The sequence below is a fragment of the Patella vulgata genome, chromosome 3 (genome assembly GCF_932274485.2).
Source record: "Patella vulgata chromosome 3, xgPatVulg1.2, whole genome shotgun sequence".
NCBI lineage: Eukaryota > Metazoa > Mollusca > Gastropoda > Patellidae > Patella > Patella vulgata.
In genome coordinates this window covers 84,821,077-84,844,769 of record NC_065881.2, presented here as the reverse complement: position 1 = coordinate 84,844,769, position 23,693 = coordinate 84,821,077, and the positions used below count along the sequence as shown (strand labels likewise).

General features: G+C 38.4%; 1 protein-coding gene across 3 annotated transcripts; it reads right to left on the bottom strand.

Moving 5' to 3' along the window:
- Window positions 1–20,986, bottom strand: LOC126816434 (zinc finger protein ZFAT). 3 transcript variants are annotated; one of them, XM_050542986.1, is made up of 18 exons: window positions 20,888–20,986; window positions 17,462–17,534; window positions 16,905–17,120; window positions 16,160–16,354; window positions 14,641–14,727; window positions 13,881–14,012; window positions 12,498–13,034; window positions 11,670–11,830; window positions 9,591–10,481; window positions 8,612–8,996; window positions 8,032–8,251; window positions 6,942–7,045; window positions 5,988–6,267; window positions 5,190–5,400; window positions 4,668–4,802; window positions 3,856–3,946; window positions 2,764–2,840; window positions 1–1,449 (listed from the first exon to the last, which is right to left on the bottom strand). In XM_050542986.1, exons 3-18 carry the CDS (start codon window positions 17,092–17,094, stop codon window positions 1,219–1,221), a joined length of 3,927 nt encoding a protein of 1,308 aa, XP_050398943.1. In that variant the 5' UTR covers window positions 17,095–17,120; window positions 17,462–17,534; window positions 20,888–20,986; the 3' UTR covers window positions 1–1,218. The 3 variants fall into 3 exon arrangements, with proteins under 3 accessions (XP_050398943.1, XP_050398946.1, XP_050398945.1); XM_050542989.1 differs by having other exon boundaries at window positions 6,951–7,045; XM_050542988.1 differs by lacking the exon at window positions 17,462–17,534 and having other exon boundaries at window positions 20,888–20,964.
- Between the last annotated feature and the right edge of the window lie 2,707 nt (window positions 20,987–23,693).

The window sequence follows — 23,693 nt, the reverse complement described above, 5'->3', positions numbered from 1 at the left end:
TCTCGGTGACAAATTAAATTTACTTTAATTAATATTACACACATTTACATTCCATAATAACAAAAATAATAATAAATATTGCAGTTAACAAAGAACAGTTGCAGTACCCTTTACTGGCACATGTGGGAGCCAAGGTGGCTTAGTGATTGAGGTGCTTGCTCATTGACTAGGATGTCTGTGTTTGTTTAAAGTTGTTGGTCAAGAAAGTTCCCCTGGATGTTTCAGTATGGTTTCTCTTGTCAGTGGTGTAGGATGGAGTCCCTCGCAAGGAACAGACTTTAGTCGTTGGGTTGTACTGAAAAGAACTCTTGATAGATGGAATTTATTTGCTGTACGTCAAATTTCCCTCATAGAACGCAATGTATGACGTGTGCCCCTCTTCATTAGCGTGGTTTGTGCCGAGAAGTAGAACGTTAAACGCCATTTCATTTTTATAAACAAGTAACAATATCTTTAAGAAGTTTGTGTTCAGTTGACCTGACCTGACCTGACCTGACCTGACCTGACCTGACCTGAACTAAGATGACAAATAGTATAAATTTTGTCTTTTTTACTGGCATGGAAGTTGATTGATCATAAATTACTTCTAAAGCCTAAGTGGTGTGGAGGTCTTGTCAACACATGAGGTTTGATCATTTTGAGACTAACATATTAATATCTATCACATGAGTAATTTTGGATGAGACGAAAAACTGAGGTCCCGTGTATACATTGGAATGCACGTAAAAGATCCCTTGTCCGAGCAAAATTTCCCTCATAGCACACTGTATGGCATATGCCCGTCTTCATTAGCCCAGTATAGGAGCAGAACAGTAGGACGTTAAACCCCATTTCATTTCCCATGAGCAATGCTAGACCAGAGAAATTTTGGCCTTGATAGCGGTGTTCAGCCAATGTTGAATCCAAAATGTCAAGATTCTATTAAGTGTACATCAAGATATACTTAGAGAGAGAGAGAGATGGGGTTTAACATCCACTCGCCACAAACTAGGTCATTTCGGGACTAACATATGGTTCAATTTTATTTCAATAATTCGCTTGCGCGTCGGGGTCTTTTGCGGTCGGAGGGAACTGGAGGACCCGGAGAAAACCTACGAGATTGGATAGGCGACCCTACTCCTTGTCACGTACAACCAGGGAATCGAAGGCACGTCATGTGACTCAATGACAATACTTAAATAACTTGAATCTCGGACATACGGATGTGTTAAGTTTTAATTATTGAGTTTGCATTTCTTCGGTGGTTTGAATTTCTTCTGGTATTCCATCTAATTGTGCGTCTTGCTGTGAGACATATTGTATAACGTATTGACTACCATCCAGTTCCGTGTTACCATCGGATACGAGTACTTCCTGTCCGTCTTCCTGTACAATTATTGTATCTGGATTAACGGCAACCATCTGACCCTCTTCATTTAAAACTGTTAAATGTTGCTGGTTGAAGGCTCCCTGAAAAAAATAAACCTTAATTAAAGAGGAATTATGGAAGATTAGATAACGAGTTGACAGTTCTCACTATAATAGTTAAATAACGGATAATGTAAATAGAATACCCTGAAAATTCAGTCAAATTGCTCCACTCTGAACCAAGATATTAGCTTTTGAATTTTATGCTAGCCTCAATCATCATTACTAAAGTCGGTAAGATAATAAACAAAGTCTTGATTATCCATTTTTACGTTTAATCATCCATCACAAAATGTATTCAAATCCAGTAAATATTGCAGGCTAGCAATGGCATCGACAGTTGATTATGGTCTGGACATTTGATTAACCAATCAGCGTTGATGTTCTAGTGGGGTACCCACAGATCGCACGGCAAGAAGTTGCCGTAACAGACCGTTTCATTGGCTAATCCCTCACATCATTGAGAACGAGGGTTATATAACAACTCTTCCAGATCCTAGTGTAGTAAAGACAAGTCAAATGAAATTGTAAACTTTAAAAAACAAAACGAAATGTCAAACCAATTGGATCAGTAGTAAATAATCGCTTGGCCTTTACATGAAACGGATTACATTGGATTGGATCAGTTTGTGTTACTACGCTGTAAACAATGCACGTGTTATCGAGGGCACACATATGACATGACATCACACGTAGAACTATAACGCATTAATGCTGTGAAACAAGTTGTCACTTCAACCATGTTAACCAGGTGCTTATCAATCCGATTAAAATACAGATCTATATTCCGTTTCTTTTTGTTTTTTATACTTTCGATGGACTACACTACATGAAGATCTGACCTGTTGTATGGGAAGGTCGCGTCAGGGGTCGTACGAGCGGCTTTTGACTCTATGACGTCAAACATTTGATTAACGAATGAACGAAATACGATCTGTGTTTTAATCAGATTGGGTGCTAATAGGAGCTACATGTAACTGGTTACATTTAAACCATGTGGCCAAATGTCTCTGTGGCCCAAATGCCGTTGCATCAACTGGGTGTAGTATGGTTTAATAAGACACTTTATCCTTGCATTCCATCTATACTATATAAAAGCTAATACCTGATTGGACATATTATTTATAATACATATGAAAGCTAGTACCTGATTGGACATATTATTTATGATACATATGAAAGCTAGTACCTGATTGGACATATATTTTTTAAGATACTATGAAAGTTATTACCTGATTGGACATATTATTTACGGTATATATGAAAACTAATACCTGATTGGATATATTATTTACAATATATGAAAGCTGATACCTGATTGGACATATTATTTATGATACATATGAAAGCTAGTACCTGATTGGACATGTCTATAATCTGTTGTAATAAACTGACAGCTGAAACAGTTTTCTCATCCAACTGACCTTCTGTTTCTGTCAAATAAACAAAATAATAAATCACACATCATTGATTTAAAATAGCACAGAAAGGGTTAAACAATAAAACATCATTTACTTGAAAAATTCTTCTAAAGGAGTATTTTAATTGGAAAAATACAAGAAAAAAGAATTTAAAATTCAATCCTCAGGATCAGATCAGAAAGTTGTAGTGGAAAATTTAATGTCTACCTAGATCAGTCATTCTCAACCAGTGTGCCGCGAGATCTTCATAAGTGTGCCGCCAAATTTTGAACGGCTCACTATGAATATGTGAAAAACCACCTGATTCGAACTGAGTATTAACTGTCTTCTGATAAGTTCATAGCTGTGTTTTTCTTTATTTAGTTTTAGTTATTCTATGTGACTATGACTAATCTCTGTCTACGGTTGTATGCCGCGTCTGACTTATGATGTATTTATTTTGCAGAATTTAAATATTTTTCAAAAATATTTAGCTATTTTTTCATATGTTCCAAGGTATGCCGTTGGCAAAAATAGTTCAGAACCACTGACCTAGATCAAGAGTAAAATCGCTTACACATATGTTTTGTTTTTTTGTTTAAGTCTGTTGGAATGACATTATAAATGAAATAAATCTGTGGATTTAAAACCGCCAGGGGATCTTTAATGTGCTGTCCAATGTATACAAAGCCCCAACATCCTGAGCTTTTAACAAAGAGAAAACAAGACTTGAAAATCCGGAGGAATTTTCTCGGTAAGCATTGGGATCAGAAGCAACGGCCGTTGCTAGACTGTTCTGCAATTTCCGAACTTATAGTTCCTTTATCTCCCTTTAATGCAGACATGTGAACGATAGCGTCCAATCAGAAGTTGTGACACCAACACACTCATATCAAACATTGCTAACTCCACGGAAACCTTGATATTGAATGAACCTTGAACCCTACCAACATATTGTATATTTTATACCCTACCAACAGATTGTATATTGTATACCCTACCAACAGATTGTATATTGTATACCCTACCAATAGATTATATACCCTACCAACAGATTGTTCCTGTATTTCTTCTATCTGCGTTAGTTCGGTTGTTGTTATTTCTGATTGTTCCTGTCCTTCATCTACGTATTGTACAACCTAAAACACACAACATAATAATAATAATAATAGATATCTTTCGGTTAGACTTAGGCCTAAGAAATGTTTACAAATATCAATGTTCTTTCAATCTTGTGTAAAGGGACTATATTTACTCTGTAGGTTATGAGCAACCAGGCACATTTTTGCCTACTTTGTTTGTCAAGAGTTCTGTTCTGTATATGTCCAAGATGTTTTTGTAAGTTTATATAACTTTAGTCCAATCCATTTACTTTGTGGTAATAAAATATGTTTAAACCAGGACAGAATCGAACTACTACTTGACACTTTTTCCTTGTTAACATCTGCAAAAACTCGCCTGATGAGTTCAAATTGAACGAAACTAGTCACTTCATGACAGAAATCTTGGATGGCTACCTGCCATTCCAATCTGATGAAAATACAGATCTACATGTATATTTCGTTTCGTTTTTTTTATACTTTTGATGGCCTACACTATATGAAGATTTGACTGGTTGTAGTAAAAGGTCGCGTCAGAGGTTGTATGAACGGCTTTTGACCGTATGACGTCAGACATTGATTAATCAATCATCGTTGATGTCTCTAGTAGTTTACCAACAGTTCGTGTAGAGCACGCCAAGAAATCACCGCAACAGATTATATAAACTCTTTCAGATCCTAGTGTGAGACAGACAAATAAAACAAAACGATCTGTCTTTTAATCAGACTGCCCGTCAATCAAACTTAAAACACAACAGACCTGGACTTCACAGGTTTCCATGGAGGATTCTAATTTAGCGATATCCTGAACTTGAACTTGATGTCGAACACGAAGATGACGTTTTAACTCGGACATATTACCAAATAAATAATCACAGCTAACACATTTAAACACCTGAAAAATATACAATCAGATAATCTTAATTTATCAAATATTATTTAAAGACGCATTAAGTAAGAGCTAAATCTTAGACATTTCCTTCCACAAAGACCCCTATGCACAAGCGAATTATTGAAATAAAATTGAACCATATGTTAGTCCCGAAATGATTTGGTTTGTGTCAAGTGGACTTCAACCTTCTCTCTCCCTTCTATCTCTCACTCACTCAATCACTCAGACGCCCGGGATGTACAGAGAAGTAGAATGCTAAACCCATTTCATTGCACATACTGGTCTTCAGGTTCATGTATGGCATATACGCCCATCTTCAAAAGTAGGACATTAACACCATTTCATTTCATTTATTTTTTTTAAAACTGACACCTTTCAGAAAAAACTTACTTTGGTTTCTAGGTTCTGTTCATTGCGTTCAGCTTCGGTAGAAACACTGGTTTCAAACTTGACACCCTTGTGATTTCTAGCATAGTGTATCTTCATAAACTGTATAGTATTGGCCGTATAATCACACTCTTGACACGCATAACGTTTTAATACGTCGTGAGTTTCCATATGACGTTTTAAATGGCTACGTTGTGCAGCTTCATACGAACACCTAAAAAAAAAAATAAACATCAATGTTCAATTGAGGAGCAGTCCACAATGGTTGTTGCTATGGTGACCAAACAGCTAGAGCTCTAAGTGCAACACCCTAGACCACTAGGTCATCGCAAACCTAATGCTTTGGTAAATAAAGAGCATTATCTTTATATTATTTGTGATTTGACATAAGCAAGGGTGATAACTTTATAAGTAATTATCAGTAATTGTTACAATAGAAAACCCTCATTTTACTATTTCGAACATTGCATATACATGTCAAGCACATAGCATGCCATTTTTTGTCAATAGAGCTGTCACAAGATTCCGCCGTGTGCGCAAGGTCAATAACTCGGTTTAATGTTCACTCGACACAAACAAGGTCATTTCGGGACTAACTTATGGTTCAATTTTATTTCAATAGTTCACTTGTGCGTAGGGGTCTTTAGCAGTGGGAGGAAGCAAGCAAGAATCGAAACCACGCCAGTTGACTCAATGGCAGACCTTATGATACAGCACGCATGTGCTAACCATTCAGCCATCCAAACCTCCTCAGACCTGAACAGGTCTAAAATAAAATATAGTATCCAAATCTTTACTTACTTGGAACATTTGAACATTTTGCCATCTTTATGTGATCTAACATGCCATCGTAGAGCTGTCCGGGATTTATAAAGTTTACCACACTCTTCACAGTGGAATGGTTTCTCCGCGGAGTGACGTAACATATGGGCTTGGAGGTTATTTTTACTGCGACAAGAATATGTACATACTGCACATTTAAACGGCTTTATGCCTTCGTGCATCCAGATATGTTTTTGTAACTCTGCGTTCGCTTTCATAAATATTCTTTCACAATATGGACACTTGTAAGACCTACGACCTGAAACAGAAAACAGAATGTTCACAGGGAGAAAATCAGAGGACTCTGAGAAAACCCATGAGGTTTGACAGGCGACCCTACTCCTTGTGAGGTACAAGTGGGGAATCGAAACCACTTCACTTGACTCAATGACAGATCTAATGATCCAATGCACACAAGTTAATCATTTTATTTCAATAATTCGCTTGCGCGTAGGTGTCTTTAGCAGTGGGAGGAAACCGGCAGATCCGGAGAAAACCCACGACTTTGGACAGATGACCGTACTCCTTGTCACGTACAACCGGGAAATTGAAACCATACCAGTTGACTCAATGACAAGGTCATGGGATGTAAACTGGGCTAGCGCTAACCCTAACCCAAGACCTAGTCCTAAGCCGTTACCGTAACCCTAATCCACAATCCTCAGCAACAATCACATGCCCTAACCCTGTTTACATCTGCAGGTGGCTTTGGTAAATAGATCTGACCCTAAAATACTGCCTTATGCCCCTCGAACCACGATGGCTTGTTAAGTACAGCTAACTATCGGGAAGGTACTGGGTTTGATCCTGGTTATGGTTAAGAAAGATGTTCAAGATTTTTTGGATTGGCTTCCACTCGTCAGAAGAGAAGGAACTATGTTTAGTTGTTTGAATGGAATGACGTTTTGATCAATTAGTAAAAAAAATATTTACCCATTTTACCATGTAGTCTGTGTTTATATCCGGTCAGTTTTTCCAGTTCTTCCATTTCTATATATGGATGTTTCTCTAATAAATGTGTGCGTAGTTGTTTCATACTGGAAATAGAAACATAGGTTGCCAGTTACTAGGCCAGTCAGTTTTATTCTTTTGTAGAAGAGAGAGAGAGAGGTTCAATTTTATTTCAATAATTCACTTGCGTGCAGGGCTGCCGACAACCAGTATCGCAGCGCAATTTGCGATACATATTTTGTCCGTTGCTAATCAAAAATTAAAATCTAACGTTTTTGATTCGCAGTAACTGCGAATCATTAATATGCCTGTCATTTTGGATATTGACACAAAGATTTATCCACATTTCTCAACACTTTCAACGCGAATAAAATATCAAATAAATCATCTGTGAAAAATTACCGAAAGCCCTGCTTGCGTGTAGGGGTCTTTAGTAGTGGGAGGAAACAGGAGAACCCAGAGAAAACCGGCGAGGTTTGAAGGAGACCCTACTCCATGCCCCGTACAACTGGGGAATCGAAACTACTTTTCTTCTCCGGCTGGGCTAATGAAGACGGGCATATGCCATACAGTTTGCTATCAGGGAAACATTGCCTGGACAGCCATACTACGGCCTACTGTTATATCGAATTCCAACATGCACTCCATGAACGACTAGACAGCTGTCCTTGTTATACCCTCCATCCTGCACCACTGACAAGGGGGAACCACGTTGGAAAATCCTGAAGAACTTTCTCCGTCAACACCGGGATCGAACCCGCGACTTCCAGGCTAGCGAACCAGCGTATTACTCACTTAGCCACTGTGGCTCCTTGTAGGTAATGCTGGGTTCCCTGGATTAAATAATACTCTCGAACTTGTTTAGAGAGAGAGAGAAGTGCAGTTTAACGCAGAAATCAGGTAATTTTGAGACTAATATATGGTACAATTTGACTTCAATAATACGCTTGTACGCAAAGAGAAAATCCGTGGAGAACGCATGTATGTAGGGGTCTTTAGCAGTGGGAGAAAACGTCGACCACAAGTTTGAGGCCTGATTTTCGAAGGACAGGGGACAATAAAAAAAAGATACCTTTCAAATTTATCTGGACATTTTGGACATTGTAGTCCTACGACAGCGAGGTGTTTTATTCTATGACTCCACAGCATATTTCTAGTAGTGGTAGTAAAATCACAGTCTGTACATTTATACGTTGTATTATCCGTTGGATGTTCTTTCTCTACGTGTTTCTTTAATACGTTACTATTCATTGCTTTAAATTGACAGTGTTCACAATGGAATGGTCGTTCACCTGAAATATTTAATATGTTCACTTTAAATTGACCGTGTTCACAATGGAATGGACGTTACTATTCATTGCTTTAAACTGACAGTGTTCACAATGGAATGGTTGTTCACCTGAAATATTTAATATGTTAATACTGACAGTGTTCACAATGGAATGGAGGTTCACCTGAAATATTTAATAATCTTATGTGGATTGTGGGTTAGGTTTAGGTAAGGGTTAGCCATGGGTTAGTGCTAGCCCTGTTTACATCTCGAGACGTTAACGAAATCTGCAGGTCCTAACTCTTACCCTAACCCTAACCCACAATCCACATATGACATCATATGTGCTAAAATGTGCAGACCATTTTTTTCACGACCTTACCTGTATGGATTCTTTGATGAGCTTCAAAATCGGCCTTACTATAAAACAGACGTCCACAATATTCACACTCTTCACTTCCAAACGTCTCACGCATCTTGTGGAAAATATCCATCGACATTTCACGATATCCTAGTTTGGCAATAATCATGTCAATTTTAGCTGCTGACTCATTCTCGGAGCCTTCTGCTTCAACTTCTGATATAACATTCAAACTTTCGCTAATATCCTCTTCCATTGGTAATTCATCTCCCTCAACATTTAAGTTGTTTTGAATTGTCTCCCCTATATCGCTACCTTCGATGGTTATTGTTGTATTATCATTATTTTCAATCTTACTATCTTCGTTGTCTGGACCTGCTACTTCAACCGCCATCTGACTAGCTTCCTTGAAAGGCAAAAAACAATCAAATTTATAAAAAAAAATGTTTAGAAGCCATTATACAATTCAACTCCAATTTGAAAAATTCTTTCTTACGTTATTTTACCATTATGACTGAGAAAAGTCATAATTTCAGTGGGACTGACTTTTCAATATTATTTATAGTAATATAATCACTGCTTTATACATTTGAATTTTATATCATTGGAAAGAACACGACATTCTGTACATTTTGTGTAACAGAGTATTTCTTTGTATAGAAAATATTTTTTTTTATTTTGGGCCCCGTTGATTTAATGAGCTCTAGGGTTAGAGACAGAGAGAGAAATGGGGTTAAATGATCAAAATAGGTCATTTAGGGACTAACACACGGTTCAATTTTATTTCAATAATTCACTTGTGCGTAGGGGTCTTTAGCAATGGGAGGAAACCGGAGGACCCACAGAAAACCCACAAGGAAGGACAGGCAAACCTACTCCTTGTCACGTACAAGCAAAGAATCGAAACCATGCCAGTTGACTCAATGACAGACCTTATGATACAGCGTGCACGTGCTAACTATTCGGCGAACCAACCCTCCACACTTGATTGAATTATTACCTTTAACAAACTGGTTTCAGTATCGTCCACACCTTTGTTGATAGGTAACGAATCTACCTGACTAGATACAACTGGTTCTGTGGATACCTTACAAGGTTCAACTGGTTCCACAGATACGTCACTATGTACGACTGGTTCTGCAGATTCGTCATTTTGCGTCGACGATTGCAGTAAATTGTCTGTAATACTATTAATAACTAGCGGAGAGTCTGTCTCCATTAACTCTTCATTCTGATTGGATGCTGGATCCAAAATGGTCGACGGAGCATCTGTGGAAGATAAATCTGTAACTAGAGGAAGAGCTGCATCCGCATGCAGTGCTGGTGTCACCGTAGTGGATGTTGCATTCACTTCCAAACTGGCCAATTTCTTATTGGCGTCGGAAAGTTCTAAAGATGTTTTTGAAAGTTCTGGTGGCAGGTTTAAAATATCTGATCCACTTCCTGGTCTTATTTGGTCGTCTGGTTCGGGTAGATAAATACTGTTTTCGATACATTGCTCAAACAATGTCTCCCACGTGGTTGACGCATCGTTATTTAAATGATTTGAGTTCAGATGATCGATTAATCGTACAGAACTGAGAAAACGTTGTGGGCACGAAAAACAACAGTAAATCACGCGATGTTTGAGATAATGTTTCTCTAAATAAACTTTACGACTGGCCGTGTAATCGCACAGTTCACAGCGTTGTATGTTGGGAATGTCTTTTATATCGTGAACGAACAAATGTCTATCCCGATCGATCTTCTTCTTGAATTTTCTGTTACAAACGTGACATTGATGTATGACCGTTTGTGATTGGTTAGTTCGTTTATTGAGAAAGATAGCCAGGTAGTCTTTGCCTTTCTGTGAATCACAGTGATATTTCCTTATATGGTTAACTAAAGATTTCTGAAACACAAGGGAAAAAATATAAAATTAAAAAGGAGTTTAACATCCTACTTTTCTGCTCTCAGCGTTGAAGACATGTTAAATGAGGTCTAAAGACTATCTCACAACCTGTCGTATGTACTACTACGGGCAGACTACGGGGGAAATTTTAGTAAACCCATGCGCGAGACTTACCCATTACTTGTGTGTGTTCCGTTCAATTCTATTTCAATAATTCACTTGCACGTAGGGGTCTTTAGCAGTGGGAGGAAACCGGAGGACCGGGGGAAACCCCACAAGGTTGGACAGGCGACCTTACACCTTGTCAAGTACAACCGGGGAATCGAAACCACACCAGTTGACTTAATGACAGACCTTATGATACAGCCCGCACGTGCTAACCATTCAGCCATCTAACCTCCCCCCCCACCCCCAGCGTTAAAGATGGATTAATGTTTAATGGGGTTTAACTCTCTCAGCATGACTAACTGGGCAAATAATGTCACTTGACAATTGACATAAAGCAATCTTTTTTTTTATTTGCATCAATTTTGCTTTTAAAACACACTCTATTATTATACTATAGCTGTGTATCTAGTGTAGGCTACCTGTATTATACTCTACCTGTGTATCTAGAGTAGGCTACCTGTATTATACTATAGCTGAGTAGGCTACCTGTATTATACTATAGCTGTGTATCTAGAGTAGGCTACCTGTATTATACTATAGCTGTGTATCTAGAGTAGGCTACCTGTATTATACTATATACCTGTGTATCTAGTGTAGGCTACCTGTATTATACTATATACCTGTGTATCTAGTGTAGGCTACATGTATTATACTATATACCTGTGTATCTAGAGTAGGCTACCTGTATTATACTATATACCTGTGTATCTAGTGTAGGCTACCTGTATTATACTATATACCTGTGTGTCTAGTGTAGGCTACCTGTATTATACTATAGCTGTGTATCTAGAGTAGGCTACCTGTATTATACTATATACCTGTGTGTCTAGAGTAGACTACCTGTATTATACTATACACCTGTGTGTCTAGAGTAATCTACCTGTATTATACTATACACCTGTGTATCTAGAGAAGGCTACCTGTAATATACATGTACTATACACCTGTGTATCTAGAGTAGGCTACCTGTATTATACTCTACCTGTTTATCTAGAGTAGGCTACCTGTATTATACCGTACCTGTGTATTGTAGTCTTTTTTACATAAATTACATAAATATCTGGTATTATTGTGAGTGGCTTCATGTTCTATTAGATGACTTTTATTCACGGAGTGGAATGGACATTTTTGACAAACATAAAACTGTCCTGTATGGCGTCTCATATGGGTGTATAAATTACCTGAAATATAAAACAACGATTGTAATTGGGGGAAAATAAAATGATATGAGGTCTAATTTTATACTATTCTACACCAACCGGGCTAAGAAATATGGGAAAATATGCGTTCAGATATATCGGAAACAGAAGTTTATATTATATTCAAGACTGCCGATGCGTTCACTACATCTGAAGTAAACATGTTGTCATGTATAATCAAAAACTGTATTTATCAAATGCCCATTGTCTGCGATATTAGAGAGGTTTCGCAAATTAACAGTTACATTTAGATAAGAGTAAATGGAAAGTGTACATTATGACGTTTCGTCATATATGGCTGAGTTACGTAAATTTATGCGCTATCCTATATTTAGATTTCAATGGCTTCCGCCAAACTGTTTAGCAAAAGGGGACGTATTTTTAACGACATTTTGTGTCCCACCTACTGACTCTAGTGAGGTAAGCAAGATCTTATTTTCTCACTAAAATGTTCCTTTACATTGTACAGGCATTCACGGAGACCGACATGCGACGGCTCAGCAGTAAAAAGATTTACGGGGAACTGAAAAATTTTCGACAAGGCGTCAATAGGCCGGTTTCTCAATGTACAGGGCGAATGTAATGAGAACTTACGTTTAGAGCTGAACTATAGTTAAATCTGAGACATCCAGTACTCTAATATTCTTACCTTTAGAGTTTGAAGCATATTCACAATGCGGACATTTGAACGGTTTTAGATCCGTGTGTATTAAACAGTGAAGACGAATGTGAGATAAAGTCTTAAAAACCTTCGAACAAATATTACACATGTACAGCGACAGTTCACTGGAGATATTCTTCCCGTTTCCACCGACACTCTCCACTAAATCTTGTTCAATACTGTGTTTCGTAAACATACCATCCATCCCACTTAAGTCAATGTTCACGCTCGCTTCAAAATTTAGCTTTTCGGCGTCGTTTTTAAACACCGGGATATCTTCGATAGCATCGGTGATTTTTTTGTTAACAGAGTTTTCTAAATCTGGATCTGATATAATCTGTATTTTGTCTAGCTTAGTAGGTTTAGCATTGTCTTTGTTATTTTTCACGATCGTTTTAGTCAGAGTTTTTGGATCGATGTCGACATCTTCGTCTGGATCTTCTGTTACAACGACAGGTGCTGTATATTCGTCAATGTCTTCATCGTCTATTTCACCTGCGTCATGCACATCATCATCATCATCATCTACAAGAAAAAAAACAGCAGAAAATGAAATGAAATGAAATGAAATAGGGTTTAACGTCCTACTGTTATGCTACTATTGGGCAAATGAAGACGGGCATACGTCTTACAGTATTCTATGCAGGAAATTTTGCCCAGGCAGCGGCACTATGGCCTACACTTATATCAAATTCCAACTGCCAAGGGATCTTTTACGTGCTCGCCAATGAATACACAGGACCTTGGTTTTTCGACCCATCCGAATGACTAGATAGCTGTCCATGTCAGACCGGACAAGGGAAACCACGTCGGAAAATCACGATGAACTTTCTCGGCCAATGCAGGGATCCAAAACATTACCTCCTGGCTAGCGAGCCAGCGTCATATCCACTTAGCCACCGTGACTCCCAACATGACAGCAAACTCTACTTAAAAATGGCAGGACCTCATTGATTTGGATCCAAAAAATAAAATTGTCAATTTCATTCGATTTTTTATGTTGATCTGCTCTGTGGGTAAAGTTTTTGATAGGAATGTATGATTATCCAGTATTATTTATGATTGTCAATAACATTTATCAGGCTTGATAATTGAGCCTAAAGTACATTTCCAGATTCATTCAAAATTTTTAATACAGTTACTTCCTGCATTTTATTTTCTAGTCTCTATCATCCAGAAAAATATTCTACGCATGGGCAGAGGAACTTCTCTTCAAATAGTGACAACCGTTCCAGACCCTCTGTACGTTGTGGACTAGGCGGTTCAAGGTGAACAAGACTATTTATTTTATAATGTTATATATGGGTAGTGGGGATGACAAGTAGGTGTAATGACCATTCATGTCACATAAGTAATTAAAATATTGCTTACCGTTACCCATTGAGAAGACTTCTTTCTTGGTTATATCTACGTAATCATCGGATAAACATTTATGTGTATTAAAATATCGGTCTTTAATAAACGACCTCTTACATCGAACACACGTAAATCTACCATCAGAACCTAGAATAAAAAATAAGGGCAGGGTTTATACTCTCATTGGTTGTTTACTCAAGCCTGGAAATACGGTACCTGTCACATACATTGTCACACACTAACACCTCCCACCACCGTCATTTTGTCGAACAGACAATTGTCCATTTTCAAAATTTATGTGCCAGTCGATTTTGTATGATGATTCATTATTGATGAGTTACTGGAAACAAATTAAATGATAAGTCACTGGAGACAAAAATGAAATGAAATGGGGTTTAACGTCCTACTGTTTTGCTCCAAACTGGGCTAATGAAGACGGGCATACGCCATACAGTGTGCTATGAGGGAAATTTTGCCCGGACAGCGGCACTACGGCCTACTCTTATATCGAATTCCAACTGTCAAGGGATCTTTTACGTGCACGCCAATGTGTACACGGGACCTCTGTTTCTCGTATCATCCGAATGACTAGACAGCTGTCCTTGTCAGACCCTCCGTCCTGCATCACTGACAAGGGGAAACCACGCCAGAAAATCTGGATGAACTTTCTAGGCCAATGCAGGGATCGAACACCCGACCTCCAGGCTAGCATGATCCCCGTTACTGGAGACAAATTAAACAATGAGTTACTGGAGATAAATTAAATTAAATGTACCTCTCTCTGGTAATGGCGGTCTTCCAGTTTCCTTTTTTACAACCACCTCTGTTTTCTTCTTACTCTTTGGTCGTCCCTTTTTCTTCACTAAAAAATAAACAAGAAAAAAATTGAAGGACGTCTTGAAGAGAAATAGGCCTACATGTGTAATATAAAAGTATATTGCCCGGCAATGAAATATACGCCCACAGCAGCTAAGTTAACAGAGCAGTCAATTTGAATAAAATACAGATCTATATTTCGTTTCGGTTTTTTATACTATCAAGGGTCTCCACTACATGAAGATCTGACCGGTTGTAGCGATAGGATGTGTCAGAGGTCATACGAGCGGCTTTTAACCCTATGTTGTCAAACATTTGATTAACCAATCAGCATTTATGTTTCTAGTGGGTTACCCACAGTTCCGTGCACCTTTCGCCAAAACTCGCCGGATAAGAATGTTTCATTGGCTAATCCCTTACATCATCCAGAATGCGGGTTATATAAAAACTCTTCCACATCCTAGTGTAGTAAAGACAAGTAAAACGAAATTTTGAACTATAAAAACGAAACGAAATAGGATCTGTGTTTTAATCAGATTGACAGAGCAGTCCACTAAGGTTGTGTAACGTATTTATTCTGCTTTAGGTAATGGGAGAATTCACACTAAAAACTGATCAAGCGTGGCAACCCACGAAGTAATTATCAGAAATAATTATAATTGGCTTCTGGTTTTTCCAGTGTATAAGTCAATCCGTTGATAATTTTAGCTTGTAAAAGGCTTCTTCGTCTCATGAACATGAAATGAAATGGGATTTAACGTCCTACTGTTCTGCTCCGACAAGGCTAATAAACACAGGCATATGCCATACAGTATGCTATGAGGGAAATTTGGCTTGAACAGCGGCGCTACAGCCTACTCTTATATCGATTTCCAACTGCAAAGGGATCTTTTACGTGCACGCTAATGTATACACAGGACAATGTTTTTTTGCCCCATCCGAATGACTAGACAGCTGTCCATGTCAAGCCCTAAGTCCTGCATCACTGACTAGGGAAAATCTGGGTGAACTTTCTTGGCCAATGCAGGGATCAAACAAGCGACCTCCAGGCTAGCGAGCCAGCATCTTACCCACTTAGCCACCGTGGCTCCCTCGTGAACATAAACACTATGCATGAATTTGACAATAATCTAGTAATAATCTATTCTTCTAGGGCATCCACAAGCACGAGAGAGAGAAATGGGGTTTAACGTCCACTCGACACAAACTAGGTCATTTCGGGACTAACATATGGTTTAATTTTATTTCAATAATTCGCTTGCGCATAGGGATCTTTAGCAGTGGGAGGAAACCGGAGGACCCGGAGAAAACCCACGAGGTTGGACAGGCGACCCTACTCCTTGTCACATACAACTGGGGATTCGAAACCACGCCAGTCGACTCAATGACAGACTTTATGATACAGCGCGCGCACGCTAACCATTCAGCCATCCACCCCCCCTCCACAAGCACAACGGACATAGATAACTTAAAATCACCTTTAGGAGCTTCTTCAGTTTCCATATCAACAGTTGACGTTCCTTTGTCGCTGGTTAAATGGCTGTCAATACTCTCGTAATCATCATTTAATATAACCAAAGTTTGTTCTTTAGTTGTCTCCCCTGACACAGCCTCACTTGAATTCACATCTGCCTCACTGTAAAATGTTAAAGATGTGTTCGTGGCAGCTTCACCTAAAAACAAATATGTAACCATATTAAAAATTAATTTTTGTTTTCAATACTTGAAACTATTGTGGCGACCGCGATTTGGACATCTACATTAGTCCGTGGAATAAAAAAATGATTTGACCATCTGATTAAAATGCAGATTTAAAATCTGTTGTGTATAAATTTTTATAATCATAAGAGAGAGAAAGAAATGGGGTTTAACGTCCACTTGACACAAACTAGGTCATTTCGGGACTAAATGGTTCAATTTTATTTCCATAATTCGCTTCCGCATAGGGGTCTTTAGCAGTGGGAGGAAACCGGAGGACCCGGAGAAAACCCACGAGGTTGGACAGGCGACCCTACTTGTCACATACAACCAGGGAATCAAAACCACGCCACTTGATTCAATGACAGACCTTATGATACAGTGCACACGCGCTAACCATTCGGTCATCCAGTCCCCTGTACAATCTTAAGTGTCGTGTGACTAGCAAATACATAATTAGAGATCCCACACACCCTTATGACGTGGTACCCTTAAATGTTTATCAAAAAAATGTATAAGCCCTACCAACTGAAACTAAGGGAATGGCTGTTGCTTCATCTAGGCTAGTTACTTCCCCTGATACTCGAACCTGTATCACTTCCGCCGTCTGTGTTGGTTCCTCTTGTAAACAGGTGCTCTTTTTATGGTTCATAAAGGCTTCGATATCACAGAAAGCACCTTGACAGTTACCACATATAAATGTATCAAGTGGCATGATGGAGATTTTCTTTTATCAATAACCTGAAGAATATAGAAATATAAAGTAAAGATGGGAATAAACTGTCTTGAAAACGAAAATCATTGTAGAAATGTAGCTTCCATCAAAATACTGAGTAATTGTTGATCCATTGATTGAACTTATGTGTTAATCTGCTTAAAATACAGATCTATATTTCGTTTCATTTTTTATACTTTCGATGATCTACACTACATCAAGATCTGACCAGTTATAGTGGTAGTTCACGTCAGGGGTCAAACGAGCAGCTTTTGACCCTATGACGTCAGACATTGATTAATCAATCAGCATTGATGTTTCTAGTGGTTTACCCACAGTTTCATGCATAAAAAAGCCAAGAACTCACCGTAAGAGGCCGTTTCATTGGCTAATTCCTCACATCAAGTACAACACCTGTTATATAACAACTCTTCCAGATCCTAGTGTAGTAAAGACAAGTAAAATGAAATTTTGAACTACAAAAACAAAAAGAAATAGGATCTGTGTTATAATCAGATTACTTTTGTGTTTAAACAGTATGTACAGATAGGGTGCCCCATGTCGCCAAACTTTTCCCTACTTGAAGTTGAACTCAACACCGCGAATGTGCACACTTCAGTGACGCCATACAGTGTGCTATGAGGGAAATTTTTCCGGACAGCGGCACTACGGCCTACTCTTATATCGAATACTAACTGTCAAGGGATCTTTTAGGTGCACACCAATGTGTACACAGGACCTCAGATTTTTGTACCATCCGAATGACTAGACTAAGAAAATTAAAGTACAGGTACTGGTCCAAACTGAATATCGAGTCAACAAATCCATGACAATGGGTCTGAAATAGGAAAATATTTAACGAAAAATCTTTCTGTTTCAAAATTTTACCGATCATTCGGATATTTTTAGTTTCGGTTAACAGCCCAAATTCATCAAATTACTGATTCAAACAGGGGACCCATTCAAACCCATGACACAGCGTCTGAAATGGGGTTTAACATCCTACTTTTCTGCACCAACTGGGCTACTGAAGGAAGACGTAAGCTATGCAGAGTGCCATGAATCAAATTTTGCCCAGACAGCGACACTTCCATCTACTCTTCTTCAAATTCCAATTGCCAAGGGGTCCTTTACATGCACACCAAAGGCTGGAAAACTAGAGGAACTTTCTTCACTAACACTGGGACCTACAGCTTAGTAAGTGAGCCAGTGTCTGACTCATCGAATGTGGCATTATCCCTGTGCTAGTGGCAATCAGACCTGACAGTAGGGAAATTCTAGTCGACAGTACCACTTGACTTGCTAACCAGTCCTCATTAGCCCAGTTGGTTTATAAAAGTAGGACGTTAAACCCCATTTTATTTCCCACTAGCGAACGAGTGTATATAACAGTTGCCATATGAGATATGAACATATACATGCGATAAAATATAAATACATCATGTGTGGAGGTTGGTGTCCAAGGACATCCCACAACACAATGGACTAACTTTCAAGGGAGATAACTCCATTTAAATATGTACAAAACAGTAGTTTAAAAAATATATATTTGAGACAGAAGAAGCAATTTTAATGGGGTGATATAAGTATATTGTACCTGGTATTTAAAACTTATTATTTGAGATATTGGGGTTGTGGGGGTTGCAATCAAGTAGACTACCTACAACAAAAACAGTAGAACAAATTCCAAGGGTGATAACTCCATTTAGCAGCACTTAAGAGACATACTTTATAATGGATTTAGTCTGGGTGCTGGAAAAATTTAATTAACATCTCAAGTACAATTGGTTTGAGGACCTATAATTAGCGGATTTGTGATCGGGATACCCCATCCTGTTTTACAGAGTGTTACGAAAATCTGTAAAAGATGCCTGCTTTCAATGACATCATCACGCTGCGTCAATCATTGGCTTAATTGGGTGTAGATTGTTTACATAAGACGCTACTGCAGGTCAGGGCAGAATGGTGCCTTTTACTCATTTTATACTAAATGGGAAATAATTTTTATCCAGATATGCTTCAAACACCGGTATTTATTTTTCTCATACTTTAAAACAATGTTCTAGAATTTAATTTGCAGAAGGGAAAAAGCCAATATTGGGGACTCAATAAGCTGCACCAATGTCATCCCTATTAGCGATTGTAGCAAGTTAGCAACCTAGAGAATATTCACTGCTGATCAGTGAGGCACTATACATTTGGCCATCCAAATACAAGTAGCCATTCGAAGTCTTACAAGTAAATTCACATATAAAGTTGCATGCCCCTGTCCTTAAATGTCCAACCTACAATCATGCCAAAAATCAGATTTGTCCCATCACTTACTGAAAGGTGGTATAACATCCTACCATACTTTTCTGCACCGACTGGGCTTATGAAGACAGGCTATCAGACGTGTGCCATGCAGTGTGCTATCAGGGACATTTTGCACAGAGATCCGAGCTACAGTCTACACTTATTTCAAATTCAAACTGTCATTAGTTCTTTTACGTGCACACTAATTAATGTGTAGGCCTACCATCCGAATGACTACAGTTTAAAGCAAGGCTCCCCGTCCTTCACCAATAACGTCAACTGAAACCGTGTCGGAAAATCCTGAGGAAGTATCTCGGCAAACACTCCTAGTTAGCGAGTTAATCCTAGGTCATAAACACACCTAGTTAGCGAGTTAATCCTAGGTCATAAACACACCTAGTTAGCGAGTTAATCCTAGGTCATAAATTTGTATTTCTTATAAAAATGATTAAAATCAATACGCTTCTTGGAAGTTATTTTGGCAACTGTACATGTATATAGAATACAAGTTACCTGAAAATTTATTTCTGGCGATGTTTCGACAAGGGCCCAACTCACAGCTCTGATGAAACATATGGGGTTTAAAATGTCCTGCTGTAGGCTATTCTGCTCCGACTGGACTAAGGTCACTGAAGACGGGCACACGCCATACAGTGTGCTTATCAGGGAAATTTTGCCAGGACAGCAGCACTATGACGCTTATTGAATTCCATCTGCCAAGGGATCTTTTATGTGCACGCTAATGTATACATGGGACCTCGGTTTTTCGTGCCATCAAAACGACTAGACAGCTGTCCTTGTCAGACCCCCCTTCCTGCACCACTGACAAGGGGAAACCACGTTGGAATATCCCAATGAACTTTCTCGGCCAATGCAGGGATCAAACATGCGACTTCCAGACTAGCAAGCCAGGTAGTGTTTGACCCGCTTTGCCACTGTGGCTCCGATTGGTCAGGACCTAATACTAGTGAACACAGACTGCAATGTTACAGATATAACCAAATGAAATTGTACCCGGTTATCATCATGTGTTTATTGAACCAGCTTTAAAGTCAATGGTGTCTTAAACTTTTAACAAATATTGATGAATTTCCCAGAAAAACTTGGGTATGGCTTGGCTAGATTAGAGATATATTGCTAATTTTTTTTTATTTTAAGAGTGACAAAAACAGAATTCCTTCTGTTAACAAACTATCACGTTCATTTGGAACAGTTGTCACAAATCGTAACAGTATTAGTACAACTAAGAAGTGAAAATAAAATGACAACTGTCCAAATGAGCGTGCAGACGACAAACAGCGAATGAAACACCTTGCTGTTAGCTTCGAGCTAGCAGCAGAATGCGAAACAAACAAATAACAGCTCTGGATACAGCAAAAAGCTGGCATGTAAGACGAAAGTTGCGCAGAAACGAGCAGGCTTCTGTTTCAGCCACACTGTGTTATGATGGGAATAGTTTATAGATAGTATTTATAATTCGTTTGTTAGCCAAAATTACCTGGTATTTGGTCTTTAATCAAATATAATTTGATACTGCATACCATATAAGCGGCTCCAAAAATGGCGTCCACAAATTCGAACACGCAGTGTGTCACGTGACCGTTTCTCGATTATCAAGCCAAGAATGGATTGAGCTGGAAATAGCTGTGTTGAAAAGGGGGCCTGTCGCGCCAAAACGCCAGCCTACGTACTGTACCCCAATTTTTGCACATCACCAAGTTCTGGGTGCAGCAAAGATACCCCAACCCTTCATTATTCCAATGAATTTGTGCCCGTGTATAATTTATATATTTTTACTTTTCACGTTTACATATTGAATGTTTCTATACAATAAAACTATTAGCAGAAAAATAGTCTGCATTGTATGGAACAGCATATTAAAAAGTAGAAGCTATATAGTCTTTTAGAAAAATCTTAAACGCAACTTTTTATCAGGACTTTTAATTAATCAAAATTTAACCTCACTTCGCTCTAATTCCTTTTAGAATAAATTCTAGATCCTTTAACTTGCAGCCCTCTTGTTAATATTCCACGCGTCTGTTTTACAAATGTATGTTAAAATTTTATTTATATTTAACAATAAAGGATTAAAACAGGATTAAAACCAAGGTCAGTGATTTTCCAGCGTGGTTCCCCTCTTGTCGGGGAGCACGTGGCTAAGTGGGTAAGACGCTGGCTCGCTATAGTCTGGAGAAAGTTGGCCGAGAAAGTTCATTCGGATTTTCCGGCGTGGTTCCCCCTTGTCAGTGATGCAGGACGGAGGGTCTGACAAGGACAGCTGTCTAGTCGTTTGGATGGAACGAAAAACCGAGGTCCCGTGTACACATTGGCGTGCACGTAAAAGATCCCTTGACAGTTGGAATCCCATATAAGAGTAGACCGTAGTGCCGCTGTCCGGGCAAAATTTCCCCCATTATAGCACACTGTATGACGTATGCCCGTCTTCATTAGCCCAGTTTAGGAGCAGAACAGTAGGACGTTAAACCCCATTTCATTTCATTTCATTTCCCCTCTTATCAGTGGTGCAGGGTGGAGGATTTGACAAGAAACAATTCGAGATCAACTGGTATAATGAAGATAGGTTCAGGGGCAGATCCAGGAATTTTTGCAGGAGGGCGTTTGTCAGGTTCCTTTTAAGAAAATTTGACAGTTAACAATGTATGATGCCACCGTCGTTTCCAAATTACGCGTAGGCATACATACATACACACTGAGCTTTTTAAATAGAGAAATCCACAGGATAACATTGTGAATCAATTTCGTTGATGCAAATCATTAATTGTGATATCACATTTGTCTATATTGTTATATTAGTAGCCTACTATCCTTGTATCTAATATATACCATTCACAGTACCAGTTTAGTTCTGAGATTAGGCCCAGTATCTCATAAATATTCATGTATTTAAATACGTAGAAGGCTATATAAGTTTAGAGATTTGTATAGAAATGGGAGAGAGAGAGAGAGAGAGAGAGAGAGAGAGAGAGATTAATACTCACTTAGAATAAAGGATATTACTTTAAATGATATTGAGTGTTTTAGTGTTTTCTACACCAACCCCATCATAAGAATATCATTACTTCACACTTTAAATACCCATCCCATCCCACCATCTGATAATAAAGGATAAAGCACACGAACGTTACACCTTTCTCATAAAAGTGTTGTTTAACAATCAACTAAGTTGTAGGTGGAGAAAGTTCCTGATCTAGATTTTCAGCCTTTGGTGTGCACGTAAAAGATCCCTTGACAACTGGAGTCCAGTTGCTGGCCGGGTATGCCCGTCTTATTATACCTAGGAGTTAAATCTATTCCCGTGCATGGCTTTGCCTTTCGAAACAGGTCGTCCTGTACGATGTCTGATTGTTTTGCATTATCCCCTTTTCCCAAGTCATTGTGATATTCGACGGCTTTCAGCTTTTCCAAATAATACGGTATTGGTGACAGGAAACCACCGCGTGCTAAATAGATGCCGCGCTCACCCGTGCTGTTCATCTAGCTTTGTATACACAGTATGCTTTACAAAAGGGATATCACCCCTTCTATATTAACCAAAAATAACCCAAAATTGATTTTGTTAAGTCCAAGCGACTATCGTCTATTCTTAAAGCGATAATTTCATATTTTCTAAGAAAGTCAAAACATAATTATTTCTGTCTTTTGCTCAATAGGTTATCAACTCACTATTATAGACCATTGGCATTATTTAACCACCCTTAAAAATCATTGACACAGGAAATAATAACACAATTACCTCCCTTGTTTTCCTATTGCCTCCATGCATTAGCTACCTTCAAACGTTGGAATTTGAAGTTGAAAATGGTATTTTTGCCAATTTCTCAGCTGGCAATAGTGAATTATAGGATTAATAGGATTATTCTTTAACAAGGTAGGACGGTTTATGGATACCATCTATTTTAAGGCTCTATTTTAATCAATTTTAAAAATATAACTTACAAATATGAAATTGTAGCTTTTGTACATAGTTTCCTAATGTAGCTTTTGTACATAGTTTCCTAATGTAGCCTATAGCATCCACTTTTTATGTATTTTTCATCCTCTTTTTATGTATTTTTTTATTCCTAATATTGTCATAATATACGATTTATATATACGAAAAGGGTGATTTATGTAATAAAATATCTATCTATTGGACAGATCCAGGTGAGTGAAATTGCGGAGAGAGCAAAACAGAGAAGTAAGAAGTAGCAGATCAAGGATAGTGATATTGTTAAAAACAAGAGGCTCATGAAATTGTTTCGTTCTAAATTGAATGGAAAGATGGCTAAACCGAAATTTCTGTG